This window comes from Octodon degus, unplaced genomic scaffold (genome assembly GCF_000260255.1).
Source record: "Octodon degus isolate 3935 unplaced genomic scaffold, OctDeg1.0 scaffold00087, whole genome shotgun sequence".
NCBI classification, from domain to species: domain Eukaryota; kingdom Metazoa; phylum Chordata; class Mammalia; order Rodentia; family Octodontidae; genus Octodon; species Octodon degus.
In genome coordinates this window covers 5,683,727-5,705,392 of record NW_004524663.1, presented here as the reverse complement: position 1 = coordinate 5,705,392, position 21,666 = coordinate 5,683,727, and the positions used below count along the sequence as shown (strand labels likewise).

At 45.8% G+C, this 21,666-nt stretch overlaps 1 protein-coding gene across 3 annotated transcripts in view; it reads right to left on the bottom strand.

Annotated features, from left to right (window-relative positions):
* Dock8 (dedicator of cytokinesis 8) overlaps positions 1-21,666 on the bottom strand; it is a 219,560-nt gene that overhangs the window by 2,022 nt on the left and 195,872 nt on the right. For all 3 annotated transcript variants that reach the window (XM_023721892.1, XM_004637170.2, XM_023721894.1), the window contains 7 exons: positions 21,237-21,368; positions 20,683-20,817; positions 19,096-19,185; positions 15,653-15,889; positions 10,877-11,020; positions 9,796-9,902; positions 376-546 (listed from right to left, as the gene is read on the bottom strand). In XM_023721892.1, coding sequence (XP_023577660.1) covers positions 376-546; positions 9,796-9,902; positions 10,877-11,020; positions 15,653-15,889; positions 19,096-19,185; positions 20,683-20,817; positions 21,237-21,368 — 1,016 coding nt within the window. The remainder of the gene's footprint in view (positions 1-375; positions 547-9,795; positions 9,903-10,876; positions 11,021-15,652; positions 15,890-19,095; positions 19,186-20,682; positions 20,818-21,236; positions 21,369-21,666) is intronic.

The following is a 21,666-nucleotide window of genomic DNA, read 5'->3' as shown; positions in this document are numbered from 1 at the left end:
AGGCCCGGGGATCAAACCTCTGGCCCTACGCCTGCTTGCAGGTGCTTTAATCTGTTGACCTATTGCTTCGGTAGAGGGCAGGGGAGGAAGTCACCCACCAGAAAAGGCCCTCAATCCTGGAGAACTCAGTAAATGAGTAAATAAATGAAGCCCGAGGCCCTTGTGCTCTGTGCCCAAACAAACAACACAGGGTGCAGGGCAGCCCAGGGAAGATGCGGGTACAGGGCCCAGGAAAATCTATGTGGGATGAAGACGCACAGGGCACTCTGACTCCGTGAGGACTCCAGGCCCCATTGCCTCCTGGAAGATTCCGGGGCCGTGCAGCTGAGAGTGGCAGAGCACCCCAGCACGAGGCCTCCTCTGCTCCCTCCTCACCTCTTCTCACTCTCAACCCTGAATATGGGCTTGTAGAGCTCTGGAATTTTCCGCTCAATCATTGGCCTGAGGTTCTCTTTGAGCTTGCTGTAGTTCTTTTTGAGCTCCTGCTGGTACTCCCTCTGATCAGCTGTGATGAGACGCTTGTTTTTCTCCACAGCTTCACCGCAACTAAGATGAAAGCATCAGGGTGGGAGAAAAAAAAAATTGAGGTTTTACTTCATATGAGTTTGAAATATTTAGAAATTTGGAGAAGATGATTGTATTGAACCCTTCTTGAGTACTTCTCTGTGTGTTTTCAAACTTGGTGACCTATGGAACTTGGCAGAATGCCGACCTCCCTCCTCCATCTCAGATATTGTGCATCAGAACTGCTGAGGGTCAAACCCAGAAACCTCTGTGTCTGGAACGCTCCTACTGGGACACCAGTGACTCCCCAGCCAGACCCGAGAGCCACTGGCTTACTCTGTGTTAGGCACTATGCAAGGAGTCTGATATACCGTATCTGTTTAATTTTCTCAGGAGCCTCGTTAAGTCAGTGTTCCTCTCTCTCTCACCCCTGAACCGAGAAACGATAGGCGATCTGCTCCAGGTCATATTGTGAGGAGGTGGCAGACCTAAGGAGGTCAGCAATAGGTTTTTAAAAATGAAAATATAGTTAAGAGACATGGAGACACAATGGAGGGCCAACTAGAATGGGCGAGGCAATGAACACGAGCCTGAAAAAGAACCTTGTTCCTTACATAGGATAAAGTCTTGCCTTGTGCTTTACACTGTCCTACTTGAAGAAGCTTACAAGTCAATAAGCTATAAAGGGATAAAATAATAGTTGTGACTTAGAATTGGAAATAATTCTATTACCTTCCAAAAAAGCACAATTGTGGTGAGTAGTACAATATAAAGTATTTTCGTAATAGTGGTGCTAGATTTGGGTGGAATTATAGAGCAGTGACAGCACTGTCACCCAGTCCTCTCTATTAGTGCTGAACATATCACCAGGGTGACAGACACAAATGAGCAGGTGGCAATGCAGGTATAGGACAAGGAACACTGCCTGGCCCAGGCAAAATGAAGTGGTGCAGTGCCATCGTGGAAGAGTTCTCTACAGATGACAGACAGCTCCCCAAGATGCCAAAGAACTCCCTGCGCTGGATGTTCTCCAGTCTTGTAAGTCTGACACTAATTGAAGCAAATTGTAGTGTAGCTGGGGATTTCTTATCAAAGGTTTTAGGGAAGGCCTGGAGGGGAAGTTACGTAGCCTTTGATTCCTGAGAAATATGTATCACCCCTTATTATGAGTTTTTTATTACTTCTTAAGTAACAGGTAGAACCTACTACGATGTATAAAAGAAAATCAGTTTCAGGATGATTTCAAGGCCCAGGTTAGTTCACTCCAGCAGATTACGAGCCATGGGAGGAGGCCGTGGAAGCTGGCTGCCAGCTTGCGAATGGCAGTGCCAACAATTTTGGTAGTAAGTGCTGAGCCCTCCGTAGTCTCTGCCTGCAGGAGCAGTGGTAGTAAGCTGAAGTCCAGGATCTCTTCTGCTGTGCCCCAGCCTGGCCAACTGCTTTGTAGGCAGACGGCATTAGTGTTGAAGCCAGTTGATACTCCTGGACACTATGACTGAATCATGGCAAGCCCCCCTTTTCTCATCTTGTTGGTCAGCCACTAAGTTTTGGGGTAGTCTGTCACATAGTAATAGATAAACAGGGTGTTTTATGAAGATGCATCTGGGAGGTGACCAAAATACATGGTGGATGTTTTAAAAAATGTATTACAGTAAAAGACACATCACCATTAGTCACCTTCAAAAATGCATCCACCCGCAACACACCTGTCCCATCCTGTTTGCTACTTTCTGAAGCAGTCCTGGGAGTCCTTTTGGGAGTGTCTTGACAAGGTATGATAAAAAATGTGGTGAATGCCGCCTGACAGGAAAACAGGCTCAGGAAAGCACTATGCTGTGTCCTCCTCCACCTCATGCCTCAGAGCTGGCGCCCTGAGACTTCTGGATATTCCCCGAAGTCAAGAGGACCATGACAGACAGATGTTTTGGACTGACTGAGAATGGCGAGGGAGCCACTGTGAAACAATAAGGGCACTCCGGAAGCAGGACTTCCCAAACTGCTTCAGAAAGTGGCAAGAACGATGCAATAAATGGGTTTGAAGTAAGGGGAAACACTTTGACTTAATGTCAAATTAAGGGGGATTAATGGCAATGTATTTTTTACTGCAATATACTCTCTCTCTCTCTCTCTTTTTTTTTTTTTTTTTTCTCTCTCTCTCTCTCTCTCTCTCTCTTTCCCCTTCTTTTTTTTTTTTTTTTTTTAGCAGAACCAGGGATTGAACTCAGGCCCTTGTGCTTGCCACAGAAGCACTTATTCCACTGAGCCATCTCCCTGGCCTTGCAATATACTTTAAAAATGTAAGTATTCACTGTATTCTTATCAGACCTTGCTATATATCAATGACTAGAGTGAAAAATTGATTTTATGAAGTAACTTTATATTTTAACAACTTTCAGAATATATAAAATCCCTTTATATCTTCAGTGTATCTTAATTTCAGCTATTTGGGTTATATGGGTCTTTTTATTAAAATTGAAATAACTCCTACTCTGTTAATATAAATTTATAAGCTAAGGGGGGCCACGCACTAAATTTTCCTCCTAGAGAATAACCATAGCTCCCAGGAGATGTGCATGGCACTGAGAAGATTCAGTGCAAATGTTCTACAAATAGCTCACGGGCAGCATTTTCTCTAGGCCCCCAGCATCGGAACTAGTGACACCAACGCCTGACACCTGCATCTCCCAGATCCCCTTGCTGGTAAGGTCCCAGACACAGCATTTTCTTGGTGATGCAAAATGTGGTTTTGCATCAGTCACAGACCTGCAGGAACCAGGCTGATGGGGACAGCAAGGGCACCAACGTGGTTCTCTAGAAGGTGGCGCCTAACTCTCTGTCCTCCATGTATGAAGCTGACTGTTTCTGCTGGAGAGGGGGCTTGTGCAGCCCTCGCCCTCTGCAGCTCCTGCCCTCCTCCTCTGTGGTGCCCCTGAAGCACAGCTCCCAATAGCAGTGGCAAGAAACTGGTGGCCGCTTCATCAGTGTGTATTCCCTTTCTTCATTACTAAAGGAGACCAAAGCAGAGTGCCCACATGAAAAGTATTTCCTAGCCAGCCCTGCACCTGACTGATGAGTAGGGAAGCTCTTGGAAGGGGTGTATCCTTTTGCATTTTCCTCATTTCTGCTGCTTATATCTGCCTGGGATGTGGGCCTGATAAGGGATATGGTCCTGATACCTGGAACCCTAGCAGCTCTACTGTGGCCATGAGAATGGGTATGTTGTATCCAGGGTGGCAGGGCCAGGGTGACAAGTGAGGGTCTTTGATGACTTCATGAAGTCACCACACTGCTCTCTGTTGACCATCTCTGGACTTACTTTATACGATGGAAAAATAACTTTCTTATTTAAGCCACTCTTACATTGCCTCTTACTAGCAACGGAATATAGTTTCTAAAGGGAGCAGCATAGCATAGTAGGTCAGAGGACAGACTGGAGCCAGACTGTGGGTCTAGCTCTGCTCCTTACTGGCTTTGTGACATTCCATGACTTACTTCTTCATGTGCCAGCTCCTCTGTCTTGGGTATGAAGGTGAATAATAGTCTGCCTCGTAATTTAGGGACTAAATGTGTTAGAGCACACAGAATGGCCAGAAGATAACGGAGATAACATCTGGGACATTTACGATGAGTGCTGTTCCTGACAGACCCAGGTTGAGGCCATTTATACAAACTGGGCCCATGGGACTAGTAGAGATTGCATATTCCAATTCTTTTGTTCAAGGTTGATAAAACTAAGATGCAAAGAAAAGAAATGCTCTTCCCAGACTCACAACATGTGGCTTCTGACCAATGACCCTGCTGCTCCCAGGCCAGCATCTCATCAGCATCACGGGGTCTTACGGTATAAACATCACAGAGGCAGGTATAATGGGCAGATATCCCCTGCACTTAAATGAGATTAATTCTGTTTCCTATTCAGATTGATCAGATCCCTGTTTGTCTGCCTGAAGAATGGTGCGCTTATGGGTAACTTAGTATATACGAAATCCTACTCCAAGTCATTTTATCCTGACACTACTGTAGGATATAGTTACTATCACTAGTTCTGTTTTGCAATTGGGGAAACCAAGGGTAGGTAAGACTTCCATGGGGACACAGGTCATTAAGACAGCATGGGACTTTGAACCCAGACCACTGTAGCTCATGTGTCCACAATCCTAATTCTAATAGCACCTGCGCTGCCTAGGAAAGATGCTACCATTGTCAGCTAAACTCCAGCATTACCCTCGCATCAAGCTGAAACTATGACTCCAGAGTTCCAATCTGTAGTATTTTTGAGTTCTTCGGCTTCTTGGTAACCAGCAAATCTCCACCCAGGGTCCAGTGAAAACTCACAGCTTCCAAAACAGAAGCAAAGATTCCAGATCTTGGAGAAGTTGAGGAACCAGCTCCCTCTCTCAGTAATACAGAGTCAACAGCTTTGGAGTAAAGGAGAATTTCTTGGATCAGGACACCGAAGGACTCCTGGCCTCTCCACAGGAAGAGATACAGCGGAGACGAGGGACCCCTAGGCACAGCCCTGGTGTCGCTGTGGCCTTCTCCAACAGCCTAATGGGTACCAGACCCCAGATCTCAAGGATAGCTTGGCTCAATGGAAGGCTCATTTAAAATCCTAGTTTAAATCCCAGTTCTGCCACTGGCTTGCTTGCTGTATAACTGGGCTAATCACAACCCTCTTCAGTCTCATTTTTTTAAATCTATAAAATGGGTCTATGAGGATAAAATGGTATCAGATGTGTGAAGACCTTCTGAGCCAGGCCACTGCCCCTAGGGAGGGTTGCTCAGTCAATGCTACTGCCTTTCCTAGAGCAAAATAAGGGCACAGCCAAGGAAGGCAGGGCCTGCGTGGCCCCTCCCTGAAGATGGCGGGAACAGGCTCCGGGGCAGATAAGGAACAACTGTGGCCCGATTTTCCTGCTGTCTCCAGGGAGCATCTCCACCTCCTTTGGATAAGTCACATCAAAGGGGCACCTTGGTGGTCCCCTCCACTGGGACAGGTGTGTAACCTGGTGGCCCCCTGGACATTGGTGCATTTTGGCTTGGGAAGCTTGGGTGAAAAACATGCAGGTCACAACTGATGCTCCTTGTCATGAAATTTAACTTCACACCCTCACGGCTGTTTCCTCACCAAACAGCACTTAGCTTTTCAGCTGTTCTTTTCGTTTCTTCCTACACCAAGCACATTTCGCTTGCTCTCCTGTGCTCACTTGGGAACATGCCTTCTCTTTCATGTTCACAGATCCTAACTCCAGTTTTAAAACATCACCTCTTGATACCCCCCGACTCTGACGTCTACATATATGCAGCAGAATCTGAGTAGGGTGCACCCAAAACCCTTCTCAAAAGGCAGTGGGGAAGTGATGCCCTGGAACACTGCTGTCTCCAAGATAACTGCATTTTAAATCACTTAGTTTTTGTAAGAATGTGGAGGCTCAGGAGAGAAGGCAATTTGGAGACAATGCGGCACTGAAGCGGTCTGGACACTCTGGGGCGTGGACCAGGGCAACAGGACATGGTCTCTCAGTGTTGCAGGAAAGGCAGAAGAGGACAGAGGCTCAACCCAGCAGGCGTCTGAAGAGCAGCAAGGCTGGCTGCAGCAGCAGGGGCTGTGGCCAGCTGGACAGCTGCCGGGCTTCTCTGTGGTGGTGTCTGGTTCCTCTACAGCTGAGTCAGAGAAGCCACTGCTATGGCAACAGGGAAGGCGACAGTGATGTTGGGGACCCGGCTGCCAGGGGCTGTGAGCCCTCAGCCTCAGATGCCAGCTTAGGGTCAACAGGGGACTCTGTGAATGGAACTTAGAGCTCAGGGATGCTGAAAAGCTGGAGCTTACTGAAGGGGAAGCCTGAGAGTGGCCCCACCTGTGACCTCTGCTCTCTGAAATGAAGCAAGGAAGTGACAAGACAAGAGAGTTAGTGTAGCCCTTGAATAGCTCTAACTTCCTGACTGGACTCAGATGCAATTACGCAGTGGAGAAAAGTCAAGGTTTGCTCTTCTACTATATATTAAAAGAAAAACCTATATAGGATTACTCATTTAATTATATAATTCAATACAATTTAGTAAATCCTGTATATACCATTTCACACACTACTTTTGATCTCTGTGAAACAAAGTGGAGGGAAAATCAATGGCTGTTGACACAGAGTTGAAACAATGAGCAGCAGTGTAGTGGCACCTGTGGCCATGTCCCAACTGTATTGGGACTTAATCTCTCCACATAAGAGGCATGAAGTCTAGGCTCGATAAACATCTGATGCATCCTTAATGGGTGGATTAACACCTACAGTTGGTTCAAAGGCAAAAGAGGTGACTTGAGGGGTGAAGTTAGGGCAGGAAGAAATGGGGCAGGAAGAAATGGGGAGTCGATCAACCATAGTCGGGTCTGTCTAGCAGCCTGTAGCAGCACCTGAGAACTCAGGAGAAGTGTAGCCTCAGGGGCCATCCAGACCTACCGAATCAGAACGTGCACTTTGCCAAGCCCCCTGCCCTGTGATGCGTAAGCGCTGTGCATTCTGGGAATCTCTGATAGTCTTGAACTATCCCTAGAACAGTGCACCTGCTCAGAGACAAACGTGACAGTGTGCCCACAGCCTGTTTTGCCGCAGGCAGCAGCACTGGAGGGACTCAAGGACAGCGCTGGCAACAGAAACTGACTTAGAATCCAGTATTTGTGCAGGCCATTGAGGCAGGAAGAGAAGGTCTTTAAGCATAAGGCACAGGTTTATTAAAATGAAAATCCACTTCCTTTTGTGCTTGCCGTGGACTAGTTTTACTGTGTCCTAGTTCTCTTTGGAGCAACTTTTCCTGAGTCCTGGAGCTAATTGAGACTCTATAATTGGTAGGGGTTTTATGGCTGCATTAAACTAGGTAGAGTCACAGAGAGTACCACATCCACAAGATACTGGGTTGCAAGATCTGAGTAGACAATGAGAAGAAAGATTTTTACTAATAGTATTTGGACAGGATATCATGTCTGCATCTTGTACTATGGATAACCACTAAGAAGATAACAATATGCATTGTATTAATTATTGAAACTGTCCTATTAGTTTTGGAACTGTCTCATTGCTGTTTCTCAATAAAATTAATAATAATAATAAAAAAGATCTGAGTAGAAGAAATCTATATAACTCTAAAGCAAAATGAAAGTCACTTCTCTTACTAAGCTTTGTTTTACATTTCAATGCTATTCAGAGCCCTGAGTTCTGATATCACTGTCTCTGACCCTTCTTCCTCTCCTGGCTGCTCTAGCTGGACTCGGAAGAACCCTGCTGCATTCCTGACCCCAAGCTTCGTGTGGCCCTGCTGGTTCACTTCCCAGTAACAGCTCCCTTGTGCCTCCACCCCTTTCCTCATTCATGTATCCAAGACAGGGGAGAAGGAGTATTTTCTGCCAAGCTTCCCCAGCCGCTCTCACCTGTACTGCACCTGCCCTCTATGACCCCTGCAGTCCTACGGTTAGAGCACTCTTAGAGTCCTTAGTGTGCATGGCCTGGTGTTGCTACCCAGCCCTGAGAAGTAGGGCCTGCCCTCAAGAGCAGAGGAATACCCAGACCTCTGCATTCCCAGTAGAGGAATACCCAGACCTCTTGGCATTCCCAGCAGAGGAATGCCCAGACCTCTGCGTTCTCAGTGAGTACCAGACCTGGAGCCCAGACTGTGCCCACCAAACACTTCGTAGATCCCTTCAGCGGTCCACCAAGGTCTGAACCACTGCCAGCTTTGGAGGCTTTCTTTCTTTTCTTTTCTTTTTTCTTTCTTTTTTTTTTTGGTGGAACCGGGGGTTGAACTCAGGCCCTTGCGCTTGCCAGGGAAGCGCTTATTCCACTGAGCCATTTCCCCAGCCCCCTTTGGAAGCTTTCAATCATAATTAACTATAAATGAAAAGACACATGGGGAAATACTTCTAAAAAATTACCCCACATATTTTTCTAGCTTGTTATAGAGATATGTACTATGTATTAAATAACACCAGAATTGCTATAAAATTCTGTAATAGCAGAATTGCTATGAAACAGGAAATAGTTCAAATATCTAAACATGAACACCATGAGATATGGATGTATGCACACACACACACACACACACACAACCATATACACACAAGCTAGGCACATACCCTATTCTTACTCAGTTGTGCTTCCTGAAGCACAGCGGCATCTCTTCCAGGCATAGCAAAGTTGAGGACCCTTGCCAAGGCCTGGGAACAAGACAGTGTCTCTAACCTCACCCAACACTAGCCAGCATCTTGACACATTTTCACTAAATTGAGAAAACGTTCATTCCTAGCCTCCTTTCCCCCAGTCTGCCAAATGAGGATATGCTTGTACTTCAGATGCGGCTCCAAGTGTCTGGATGAAAGGAATACCGTTGTTTTTCTTTCTTTCTTCTGAAGTCCTTTCTCTATAGGTGAAATACTACCATATTCCTCCTTCTTACTCTTTGTAGGGCCTCAGGAGACGCAACACACACTCTGTATATACTGTCTTGCAAAACACTGCCATGCAACCGACTGAAAAACCTTGCCGAAAGACCCACTTCCTGACCCGGCTGAACCAGCTGCCCCCGAAGTCAGCGCCACTGCAGAACAGGGGAGCAGAGAGGAGGCTTGTGTGACATGGGGAACTGTCCTCTGGAGGGTACCTTTGAGAAATCCCAGCTTCAGGACCTTGCCTTTATCTCCTGATTTCAGGTAATACTTCTTACATTTCTATAAATAAGCTACTTAGGACTTGGGAAATTACAAAGCTTATCGACGCCACCCGCGTCTGGGTCTCTAATGCAACCGTGCAGGACCAGCACACTGCGGGAAACGTGGCCAACCGAGCTTCAGAAGACCTGGCTGGAAGTCAGCACTGCTGCTGACGGATGCTGTGACCGGAAACGACACAACTGTCCATCTCCCAACCTCCGATTCCTCTTTTGTAAACGGCGGGTGAGGATGATACCTGCATTACCATGAGTGCGAATCCTACATGAGACGCCAGACGCAAACAAATTTGGTGCTAGTTACTTATTAGTAGTGCAGGGACATCATGGGTAGGTGTGTTAAATGCAGATTTCTGGGCCTAAAGTGTGGGATCTGGGGGCTTTGATTAGTACTTGAGGCTTTGCTTATGCACTGCAATGGAGCAACCTGGGAACGTCAGGCAAGTACTCCACCACCGACCCATACCCCCCAACCCCACTGGATATTTTTAGCAGGTTCTCAGACGACACAGAAGCTGTGGTCTGGGCCCCAGATACAGAGAATCGCCGTGGTACCGCTGTTCCCACCACTTCCATTCTTACCGCATTATAAATTCCTTAAAGCATAACCTCAGCTTGTTGTGATGCCGATAGAGTTTCGGATCAGCTGGAATTTCGGCCAAGAATACTTGGGCTACTTCCAGTGGTCCCTGGCACAAAAGATAAAATAGAAAAACAGATATTAGGGAGAATAGTAAATTATTTGGAAGAGAATGTAGGAGTGGCTTCTTAGTTTAAATGTGCAGTTGGCGTGATGAAAACGAGTGAGTGAAGGTTTTGAACGTCTTAGGAAACAGTTTCTTTAGGAGAAATTGGGAGTTTTAGGAAAATATTCATAGGTATAAAAGTATTTTCTCAATGAAATACTACTACTACTAGGCTTTCCTTCACATATAAAGGTAACATAATGCCTCAGAGGCTATGTGCTTTGAGTCACTTTTCTAAGAAGAGGGGTTGTCTTGCCCACCATTCGTATTAACTTATCTAGTGATCATAATGCTGAACATGATTTTGCAAAAGTGGTGCCTTAAGCCAGAGATAAGCACAGTAGATATACACTATCTGTGTTCTTGGGATTATAGGCTTTGTTTTTATCAAAGGACCCAGACATAAAAAAGTGAAAGATTCTTAATTATTTTCTGATCCTGGGAATATAATGGTCATTTCTCCTCTACTTCTGCTCTCTTGATGCTAAGCAGACCCAGAATTTTTGCAGAAGAACATGCAAATGGGCTGAGAGGAGAAAGTAGTCATGGTGCTTATTAAATCTTTGACTGAGGAACTATGGACAAAAGCAGATATGAAGGCAGTCCTGTGGACAGAGTATTGGACTAGTACCTCCTGCTGAGGCAGGCTTGGTTCCATACTAAGCTTATCCAGACTGGTCTGAGATGGCCCAACGAGCCTGGAACCAAATCATTCCTGACTGCCAAAGCTTTTACAATGGGGTATATTTGGTGACTGACACAGAAGTCAGGGGGACAGGCCCTCCTGCAGGCATTCTTAGGTTAGTTTCAAGCCTTGCAACAACTGTGGGCCTGATGGAGCACTGTTTCCTGCATCACACTGCCACGCTCAAAGAGAAGATAAAGAACCAAGGCTGGCCCCAGCTGGCTTCGCCTACCTGATTGACAGTGGCGCCCACACAGCCTTGCAGTACCATCTGAAGCATCTTTGCATCAGGGGGCTCCTGGTTAACGGCCACCGCTAGCTGCAGAGTCTTCTTCTTCATATCTTCAATTGCAACTTCAATTGGAGTCAAAACAAACTGAACAGAAGACATGAATGTAGGGAAGTCAGTCTGCTCTCACAAGCTATGGATGAGTCTAGAACTGAGACAGAGAGGGCACCTGGACTGAAAGAGCACCTCAGAGGGCTGGCGAGATAGCTCAGTGGACTAAGTGCCCTCTGTGTTTAGGGAAGGGGAGGGACCAGGGTTTGATCCCCAGCACCACATGCTGCGCCGGCTCCGCCCCTGGTGTGCTGAGCTGGCCACAGAGACCGAGTGTGGTGGCACATGCTGGCAATCCCAGCACTGGGGAGGCTGAAAACAGGAGGATCACTACGAGTCTGGCTCCATAGTGAGACCCTGTACCAAATACATTTAAAAAAAAAAATAAGCTTGAGAGTTCTGTCAGACTTACTTTCTTTTTAAAAAAATTTAACATGGTTGCTTTTCTCAATTTTAGAGAAGACGTTTAAATAGTTCTGTTGCAATTTTTAATAGTTTTGTGTACTGTTGACCTTTGGTTTCTTGCAGCATCAATACACAGTTGAGAAGGTTGGAGCGCAGACTCTTGTCTGCTATGAGGGCTGCACGGTCGTGGGCGTGGCCTATTCACCTCAGATTATTCCTTTCACTGAGCATTTCAGCCTCTGTGTTGGGGGCTCAGCTTAGAAAGTCTGCTTTTAGAGATAAGATTGTTCCTTGCGTTTCTGAGTATTATGTAACCTATTTTTGTAGATGGTACTGTTACCTCACATGCATCTGTGTAATCTGGTTAAAAATGTAATCTTTTTTGAAATAAACTTTCATATTCTGTATAGGTAAAAATAATAATAAAAAATAAAATAAAGAGCACTACAGAGAAGACTTTCAGAATAATTTTATAATATCCCAAACAGGGTAAGAAGAAGGACTAATATCTTTTCTTTCTTTCTTTTTTATGTATTTAGGACAGGATCTATGGGGTCTACAGGGTCTTACTACACAGATCAGACTCGTAGTGATCCTCCTTTTTTCAGCCTCCCAAGAGCTGGGATTACAGCCATGTGCCACCATGCCCAGTCTCAACTGCTGGCTCAGCGCACCCTGGGGAGGGGCTGGTACGGAAGGACTAATATTTTTTGAGTACATATATGTTCTGGAAACTTTATAAACACCACTTGCTGCTTTAAAGTCTTTCTAGGAAAAAAAAAATTAAAAATAAATAAAAATAAAGTCTTTCTAGGCTGAGGAGATGGCTCAGTAGAATAAGCACTTCCCTGGCAAGCGCAAGTGCCTGAGTTCAATCCCCAGTTCCGCCAAAAAAAAAAAAAAAAAGTCTTTCTAGCTTAGCTTCAAGTTACATTTTACAGTCTAAGAGGATTCACAAGGTTAGGTAGTTCCTCAGAAGGACACGGGTAGGAAGCAGACGGTCTTAGTTTGATCATGTCCACATTTAAGGGCTACACTCGCTTTCCTTGTTAGCTTTCCTTTCCTATTACTGAACCAGTTGCTCGACTTACACTGGCCAAACACAGCAGTCACGGTCTCTTCCTCATCTTAACACAAGCTGTTGGCGTCCCGGCCCCTCCTCCAGCCACCCTCACAGCGTCCCCTGCCCTCTCCAAGGTCAGTCTAGCTGCTGTGTTCTGCTGGCTTGGGCAGGGTCCTTTCTGAATGGGATGGGTTGAATCTGTCCCCCTACAATTCATATGCTGATGTCCTAACTTTGGCTCACAATGTGCTTTTATTTGGGGGAAGGATCTTCATGAGATTTTCAAGTTAAACTGAGTTCATTAGGGTGAAGCCTTCCTCAAATAACTACAGTCCCTGTTCACGGGAAATCTGACCAACTACATTCAGAGGAACAATTAGGTGAGTAGCGGAGAAGACATCTACCCATGAGTCGAGGAGAGAGACCTGGAGCCGATTCTTCCCCGCAGAAGCTATGAACTTTCTAACACCTGAAATTTGGACTTCAGCCTCAAGGCCTGTGTGACAGGACATTTCTGTTGCTTAACAAATCCCATCTGAGGCACTGTATGAAGCTGTCCAAACAAGGAATACATTTCTTTGTGGAGAATTACAGTGGTACCTCAGATCACCAACTTAATTCTTTTCCTGTTTCTGGGTGCAAACTGAATTGGACAAGAACTGAATTAAATTTCCCCATAAGGTCAATACTACACCACTGGATTCCATTCAGTTCTCACCCAATTCAGGCTTTGACCACAACTGTGGGAAGAAGTTCGTGAGCCGAGGCACTGCTGTACAGGTGGCTAAAGAAGTTAGGAGAGTTCTTTCTCAGGACAATGAGTTTATTTCTGTGCTGTGCCCAGAACATCCTGGTACTTCTAAGTCCAAAATTATAAGAAGCACATAGCTGTCATTTATACCAACCTCCTCTTGACCAGGCCCCTGCCCAGGCTCTTGTGGCCTTCTGTGAGTCCCGTCCCTAACATGGTGGCCTCGATCAGCCACTCCACGCCCCTCTCTGTTACTACCTGATGAAGTGGATGTTCACAAGGCATCTGCTTGCTCACTGACTTGCTTATGCCTGTTATACTTGTTATTTTAATGACCTAATCTAATTATATAATGCCCAAACTGTTGAATTATGGGTGTGGAGAGAAAAAAACTGTTTCTATGAAAATCCAAACGGCTTAGGCAAGACATGATGACAGTGAGTTGCTGTAAAAATTCCTGTCATATTATGTGTGCATGAGACAGCTGGATAAGGCTGGGGGAATAAAACCCCCAAAGACTTCTGTTCTCATATTGTTTAACCAGGATCTTTAAGAAAGCAAAACTGAAAGTGGTGGACAATGCACTAAGGTTGAGGTTTGGTCAAGAAAGACAGCATGGAGTTGTGACCAGTAACATTTAACTACAGAGAAGGCGGTGGCCCTGTATATAAAGATGCTTGTTTTAAAGAAAAATTTTATACAATGTGTAATTTTGAGTGATTCTTGGGTTTGAGAGGCTTTCTTCCTCAGTCCTGTTAAGATGGGCTAACATCATAGAGGTTTTTCTTGACCGCATATACTTGAAGAAATGGGAGGTGGGAGGCTTGTCAAATCACAGGAGGAGCTGGAGTTGGAATCCACATGGTCCACTTCTCTAACTCATGCGGTGCCTTTCCTACTGCACATCGCCACTAAGTGGGGCGGTGCCTGCGCGCTTGCTGTCTCTAGTAATTAAAAGCCTAACCATGCCTGCACTGTCTATGAGCTTTTAGGTATATACTATTCTATATAAAATACCTAAAATTTAAATGCAGTCATCATTTTGTATCCTTGGGGGATTGGTTCTAAGATCCCACCACAAATATCAAAATCCAAGGGTGCTCAAGTCCTTTTTAAATTTAATTTTTTAATGTATTTAGTACAGGGTCTACAGGGTCTCACTACACGGAATGGACTCATAGTGATCCTCCTGTTTTCAGCCTCCAAGCACTGGGATTACAGGTGCACACCACCATGCCCAGTCTCAATGGCAGTCTCAGCACACCCTGGGGGCGGGGCTGGCATTGCATGCTGGGGATCAAACTCCAGTCTCTGTATCTGCCTAAGCAGGCACTCTAGTCTGCTGAGCTATCTGGCCAGCCCTCAAGTCCTTTATATAAAGTATCACCAGATACATGCATGCACAACTGGAAGAAGAAAAAAAGAAAAAAAATGTATAAGAAAGTAAGAATAGCAAAAGGAAAAAGAATTGAAAAAAGAAGACAAACAAAATTGAGGATTAACTTCTCCTTTCCACAGATCAGCCGAAATCTACAGCTGAAGACAATACTAAGCAATACAACAAATACTGTGAAATTCATATTCTTTTGTTTAGTGAAAAATCTGTATCATTTGTAAATTTTCTGTTTTAACACTACTTTGTATTCTCTTTAAAAAAAAGTGGTATAGTACCTTTGTATCCTTCATACTTTAAATCATCTCTAGATTGCTTATAACACCTACTTCAGTGCAAGTGTTATATAAATAGCTGTTACACTAGGTTGTTTAGGGAATAAAAATAGAGGCTCATATAGAAATGCAGTTGTTTTCTCCAAATATTTCAATACCTAGCGAATGGATGTAAACCTGAGGATCCAAAGGGCCAACTCTACATACTTTTTTATATAAAGGTATATTTAAAATGGAAATTAAGCTGCACACAGTGGTGCACGCCTATGATCCTTGTGACTTAGGAGGCAGCGGGCAGCAGGGTCACAAGTTCAAGCCCATCTTGGGCAACTTAATGAGACCAGGTCTCAAAATTAAGAAAAAAGGTTGGCAATGTAGTTCAGTGGTAAAGAGCTTACACGAGGCCTCTAGGTTCAGCACCTAGAGCCACACATACACACACACCCCACACACACACAAAAAAAATCAAAATTAAATATGTAAACATTTATACCTGAGTTATAAGTCTAAAGTGTTAAATAGTTAATATGAAGCGGTGCTACAAAACAGGCAGGCAGCTTCAGATGGGATTCCTCGGTACCACGAGAACAAGAGGGTAGTTCTGTATAATACTGCAAGTATACCTCTCTCTCTTTTTGGGGGGACCAGGGTGGGGACAGAACCCATATTCTAGTAAGTGCTCTGCCCCTCTGCTCCCCACCGGCTCAGATGCACACATCTTTATGCTTCTCCTCCTCTTGTCAGGGGAGTGGTCAGGTCTCGTGTCTCCCCCCGTCATTACCTCCTCCTTCTGGATGACGCTGATCCGGGTCTTGATGTAGGGGAAGGCATGCATGGTGGTCAGCACGGTGTTTCTGCGGTACTGCTCATGCAGCTCGCCCCGGGGCCGCCCCTCCAGAGTGAAGGGCGTGGTGTACATGAACCTGCGCAGGTTGAAATTCTTCTCAAAGTAGGTTACCCTGTCTTTCATCTCATACTCATCAAAGTAGGGCTCCACGAATGTGATCTGGATGTAGGCCTGGAGGGGCAGGCAGGGCAAGGAGCATATGAGCCATGCTTTGAAACAGATCCATGGCGCAGGGGACAGGCGTGCTGGAGCACACTCCCCTCTCTGCTGGGAGCAGAGGACTTAGAATCTGCCATCGTCCTCTGCACCACGGGGACAGAGAGGACAGTGAGGAAGGCAAGCGGATGGGCTGTGGGCGGTGTCAGCTCCTCCAGCCGCCCTCTCCAGGCACAGCAAACTGGCCCAACATGAGCATCAATGGCAGAGTTTGCAAACTGCTCTTCCAGAGAGGCAAACCTCCCTTCCCAGCGTGACCCACTTAGGAGTCAGTGGCCAAACTCAGAAAAAGATCAACACCAGGAGCTGGGAGGGTGGAGAGCAGCTGATCTTACACAGGGATACAAGACTGCGAGATGCGCAGCTGCCCTGATGAGTCAGCAGCTTCTTCCACGGCTAAATGACACTGACCCAGCACCAGGCAGCCCCATCCTGCATATGTACCTGAGAGAAACAGAAACTTCCATTCATGTAGAAACAAACCAAATGTCCCTCACTCAAACATAGAAGGGCAAAATCATAAAATAAAATTCACACAACAGAACACTACTCAGCTATCAAAGGAACACATTACTGAACATGGATGAGTCTCCAACAGGTTATGCGAAGGGAAAGAAAGGAGCCTCAGAATGCTGACTGGTTCCAGTTATTTACTGTGTGATCCCACATGTAAGCTTTCTGGAAAAGGACAGCCCAGACACAGAATGCTGTGGAGTGGGGGACCCTACTATGCGTTGATTGTGGCGGCAGTTATGTATATCTGTCAAGACTCATAGGGCTAAACATGAAATCCCTGACTTATATTTTGCATGCCTCGCTTAAATTGGCACACATACATGCACTGAGGAAAGGGTGGTTGAGAATGAAGGATTCTTTTTAAAAAATAATAAAGCAGAATGGCAGTGAGCACAGATGCTGGACAGCACCGGGCGAGGTGGACAGGTGTGCTCGCTGGGCTGAGCACACCAGTCACTCCTCGGGGTAGGGACATCTGGCTGTGGTTCTGGGCCCAGGCTCTCACTCTGAGCTCTCATACCCAATTTGGAGAATTTTAAGCAAGGACGGAAGCACCCCTGGTGTCAGGGAGGTCACAGGCGATAGCGCACGGCTCATGCAAGGCGTGGATCTCCAAAAGCATGCAGCCTGTCTTCCAAGCAGGTGAGATGTTTCTGTTGGAGACTTAGTTCAACTTAGCATAGCTATTGCTTTCAAGCCTATTCTAGTGTTATGGTTTGTGTCTAGATGTCGTCCCAAAGCCACATTCAGTTATGGGACAGGCTTCTAGAGTTTGTGATTGACTTGTGGTCCGGTGCTAGGATTACGGGTGTGAGTGTACACCCACCCTGGGGCGGGCAGGCTGCATGCAATATAAGGGAGGGAAAGAGGTTTGCTGTCTGCTCCTCCCTTTCTGCTCTTGTCATCTTCCAGCCGCCATGAACTGCTGCCCTCTGTCATGTGCCACCCTGCCTTGGACAGCTGATTGTAGATTGAAACCTCTATAAACTGTCAGCTTAATAAAGCTTTCCTCCCCTAATTTCTTTCCTTAACTCAGGTATTTTGTCTTAGCAATGAGAGAAAAGTAACCAAGACTTGTAGGGAATGTGTCTTCAATCAGCAAGCGTTGTGAAAAATGTAGAGGAACAAATTCTAAGCTCTGGTCAATTCTTCCCTACTTATACCATCTTCATAATATCCTGGAAGATGGAATGCGGGAGCAGTTCAGACTTTCAGTTTTCCAGGTCTGTCCAGTGGCGAGTGGGTCTCTAACAATACCTGTCCCTGGTCCCTAACGATATCTGGCATTTACATTATTCCCAGCGGTCTAGCATGTCATCAAGGAACTGTCTGTGGGGCAGATGGGGCAGGCGGCACCCTTGTCCCTGTTTGCTGGTATAGTGCTTTAAAAAATCTTGGAATTTCCTAAGTGACAGGAAGGACTTGGTTATGCTAAGGAGATGACTTGTGATGGGTCCAGAAAGCTTCCGGTGGTCACCAAAAAGACCGATCATGCCATCATTAGCCTGGAGCTTTGGACCAGGCTGACCTGAGAAAGGAGAGGGGCTGAGTTTGTGTTTAATTAGGTGACCATGGATTCAATGCCTGCATAATGAAATCCTGCTAAAAATTCTACGTGCTCCAAGGCTTGGAGGGAGTCCTGGTCAGTGTGCGTGGAACTCACACAGAGTGCGACCGTGTGCTCCTTCCCACTTTGCCTGAACACACCCTTCATCATATACTGGAAGCCAGCTTGGGAGAAGAACGCCTGGGCTGGGAGCCCCACCTAAGGCTGCTGGCTAAAGCCATAGTGGTGTCACGGAGCCTTCACCATGTGGAGTCGCATATGGGGCTGATGCTAAATTTGGACTTCCCTGGTCCTCTGAAGAGCCCCCAACTTGGGGGTGAAATGGAACATGTCCTGGTGGGAAGGTGAGAAAACTGAAGCCCCAGCCCTTTGGGTCCTTCCTCCACTAGCACAGCCATCAGCACCTGGTTGCAAAGGCCACGGGCAGCCTAAAGAAGGGTGCCACTAAATGCTACTGTGAGACAGTGGTGTGTGAAAACATTTTTTTAACTCTTTTTTTTTTTTTTTTGAGACAGAGTCTTGTTATATAGTTCAGGATGACCTTGAACTCACTATGTAGCCCAGGCTGGCATCGAACTTGTGGCGATCCTCCTGCCTCAGCCTCTTGAGTGCTAGGATTACAGGTGTGCACCACCATGCCTGGCTTGACATTTTAGAACATGCTTTAAACTGAGAGCTTCAAGGTTTTACACATGGGCAACAGGGATTAGGAGTATGGGCCTACGGACAAACACCCTTCACTGGGTGGGCTACTAGCTCTGTCACTTGCATGCTCTTGGAAGTCACTCAACTTTTCTATGCCTCAGTTTTCTCATTTGTAAACTAGAAAAAAAGAAAAGCCATTTCTCGGGGCTGTTGGAGGACGCAGTGACGTGCACGCAGAGTCCAACACTGCTCTTGCCACGTGGTTGGTCCCATGTCGATTCTTTCCTTTACTATGTTTTAAGACCCAACCAACCAGTAATTGAACCCTAGACAGAAATGTCTGGTAGCGTTTAAATGAGTTGGTCTAAAGAGGAGGTCATTTTGGTCTCTGAGGCAGAGCCTGATGGTTACGTTCAGCAAATTTTCTCCAGACCTTGTTAGGATCCAACTTGGTCCTGTCCACTGGAGCAGAGTCCTTTATCACTTCCACAAATTCTGCTCCAAAACACTGACCATAAAATCCCTAGAGAAGAGAAACCAACAGTGTTTAGAGGTTCTTTGATATAATGCAACCCTGTCTCCTCAGAAGTGGAATAAGTCTGGAACAAGTGCATAAGAGTTTGTTCTTTGATTATTTGAGTATTCGCCTGAGCAAATGAGTGAAGTTCAACATTTGCAGGGACATAAATAAAAATATAAGGAAGTCCTAGAGCGTCAGCTGCTCTATGCCTCCCTATCATAGGTGTGCTTGGTCTGCAGTTCAGTGAGTGCTCTCATTCTTCCTGAGGCACCTCCAGGCGCTCTTGGGTTTTGGGAACCTGGGAGCTTAGAGGTCAGCAGGCACCAGGTGCTGTGGCACACTGTGGAGTACACGCAGCGCAGCACATGCCTCTGATCCTAAGCAGGGGAAGCAGGATCAGGGAAGCACGTGGCCTGGGCCAGTGGCGAGTTTTCCTCTCATGAGCTGAATGTCTTTGGGCAAACTGCCCAGCCACTCTGGGCCATGACTACTGTGAGTTAGGAAGGATAAAAGTCCCCTGTCTTATTTGGTAGGGATGAAAAGGGCAAGAGGCAAGTAGGCAACAGATGTCTTAAGTACTGCAGTCGCAAGACAGCACCCATGCAAAGCAATCTCAGGAAATCACAAGGAGCGAGTGTGGCGCACGGCTGTCAGGGCTCTGGGGCTAGCCACTCAGCCTGAGAGGGTTTTGCTTTAGGGTTACCCCTTGCTTCCTTTCTGAGCTTGTGGTTTGTGGCCTTCTCAACATCTATTGCTTTTTTCTGACTTTTCTCTATTCTCTTTCTTTTTTGCCATCCTTTCAGCCTGTCCTGTAAACAGCTTTTGCTCTTTTCTGGGACTTTCTGGGCCGAGATAGGAGGACAGGCTGGAGTAGAAGCTGGCTATAGTCCATGTGTAACTGTCAAGCTTCTCCATATGGCAAAAGAATGTGTGACACAGAAGGGACAGGTGAATAATTCATATCCTTCCTCCCTCCCGCCCTCTCCTTCTTCCTCTCCCTTTCACTCTCTGTCTCCCTCTCTTTCCTCTCCTTCTCCCTCTGGTACTGGGGATCAAACTTGGGACCTTGTGCTTGTCAGGCAGGTGCTTAGGCCTGCTGGCTATCTCCCCAGCCCCAAGTCACTAATTTTCTAGGGCTGGGATTCAGTATTCACTTAGATTATTTCAAAGTCAAAATGATAACCTCCAAGTTAGCACAGCTCTATCAAGCTATATCTGCTAGTAATGTTACTAACATTTAGACAGGGTCATAAGAGAGCCTGGGACATTGATTAGATTTTATATAGACTTGAAAAGGAAGAAAACAAGCATAGTGTTTTAGAGAAACACTATCCCATCTTGCTTTGCCTCAGGCGCTCACCTAATGCCTCCCTATTATGAATGCAATGTAGAAAAATTTATATGTAGTTCAATGCTGAATTCATGAGTTTTTTTGCGATGACTCACTCAACTTGTTTTTGTAAAGCGTACAGTGTCAAGCACACAGATTTCTTTCCTTACCTCTAGCCGATGGGAGATCTCAGGAAGCTTTGTAATTGCAGGCTCCTTGTAAACAAATTCTTGTTCATCCAAATCCCCAAATTTGGATCCATAGAAACCAACTCGGAAGTAAGTTCCGAACATTCTCTTATGATCCTGTTAAACCAAATAAGAAAACCTCTCTTTAGTTATGTCATTTCTGAAGACTTATTGCGTTAAAGGGACCTTTTATTATGTCCTAAGCATTTTATTTCTACAGCTAGGGTAAACAAATTTAATGTTTATAGAATAAACTAGAAATAGCAACAAAGGGAATCCCATGAAAGATTTCTGGGATTTCACTTACAGAAATTTAAAAGACTCTCATATTTTTTGGCTATAAAGCAAATCAAGCTGTTTTCATTCACACTCTGAGTCCTGAATCTCTGTCACCCTTAAGCCCCTTTTTCCTGTAACAGTTACAGTAATGGTAACTCAAGGCAGATCAATCTCTAGAGAGGGGGGAGGGCAGAGCACCTCTGGGGCAGGGTCACCCAATGGGTCACCAGCACCCATTAGCTGGAACCTCCAGCTACCTTGTTAATGATGTTGTCAAAGGACTTCTGCAGCTTGTCGTGAGTGGAGGCCAGCTTCCGGAAGTCTCGATGTGCTTCCAGAATGGGGATAACCAGCTTGTAGACCTCATTAACGGTCTCATATAATCCTCCCTGTGGCAGAGAAGAGACCCAGAGACTTTAGATCACCGGCTATGTAAGAAGAGCAACCTGGGTTTACTCTAAAAACAATGTGCTGGAGAATAAAATTTCTGTTTCTTCCCAGGACTTTACAGCATACGCATGCTGTCTGAGCCTCTCTGGGATCCTTGGAGCCTAGAAACAGTGGGGTTCTGAAGGGTGATGTTGAAGCGAAAGAAATATTTTCACATAGAAAAAGCAAAACAAAACAAAAACCAGGAGAAAAGATTGGGAGTAGAGACTAAGAACATTTAGGAAGACAGCTGTTTTT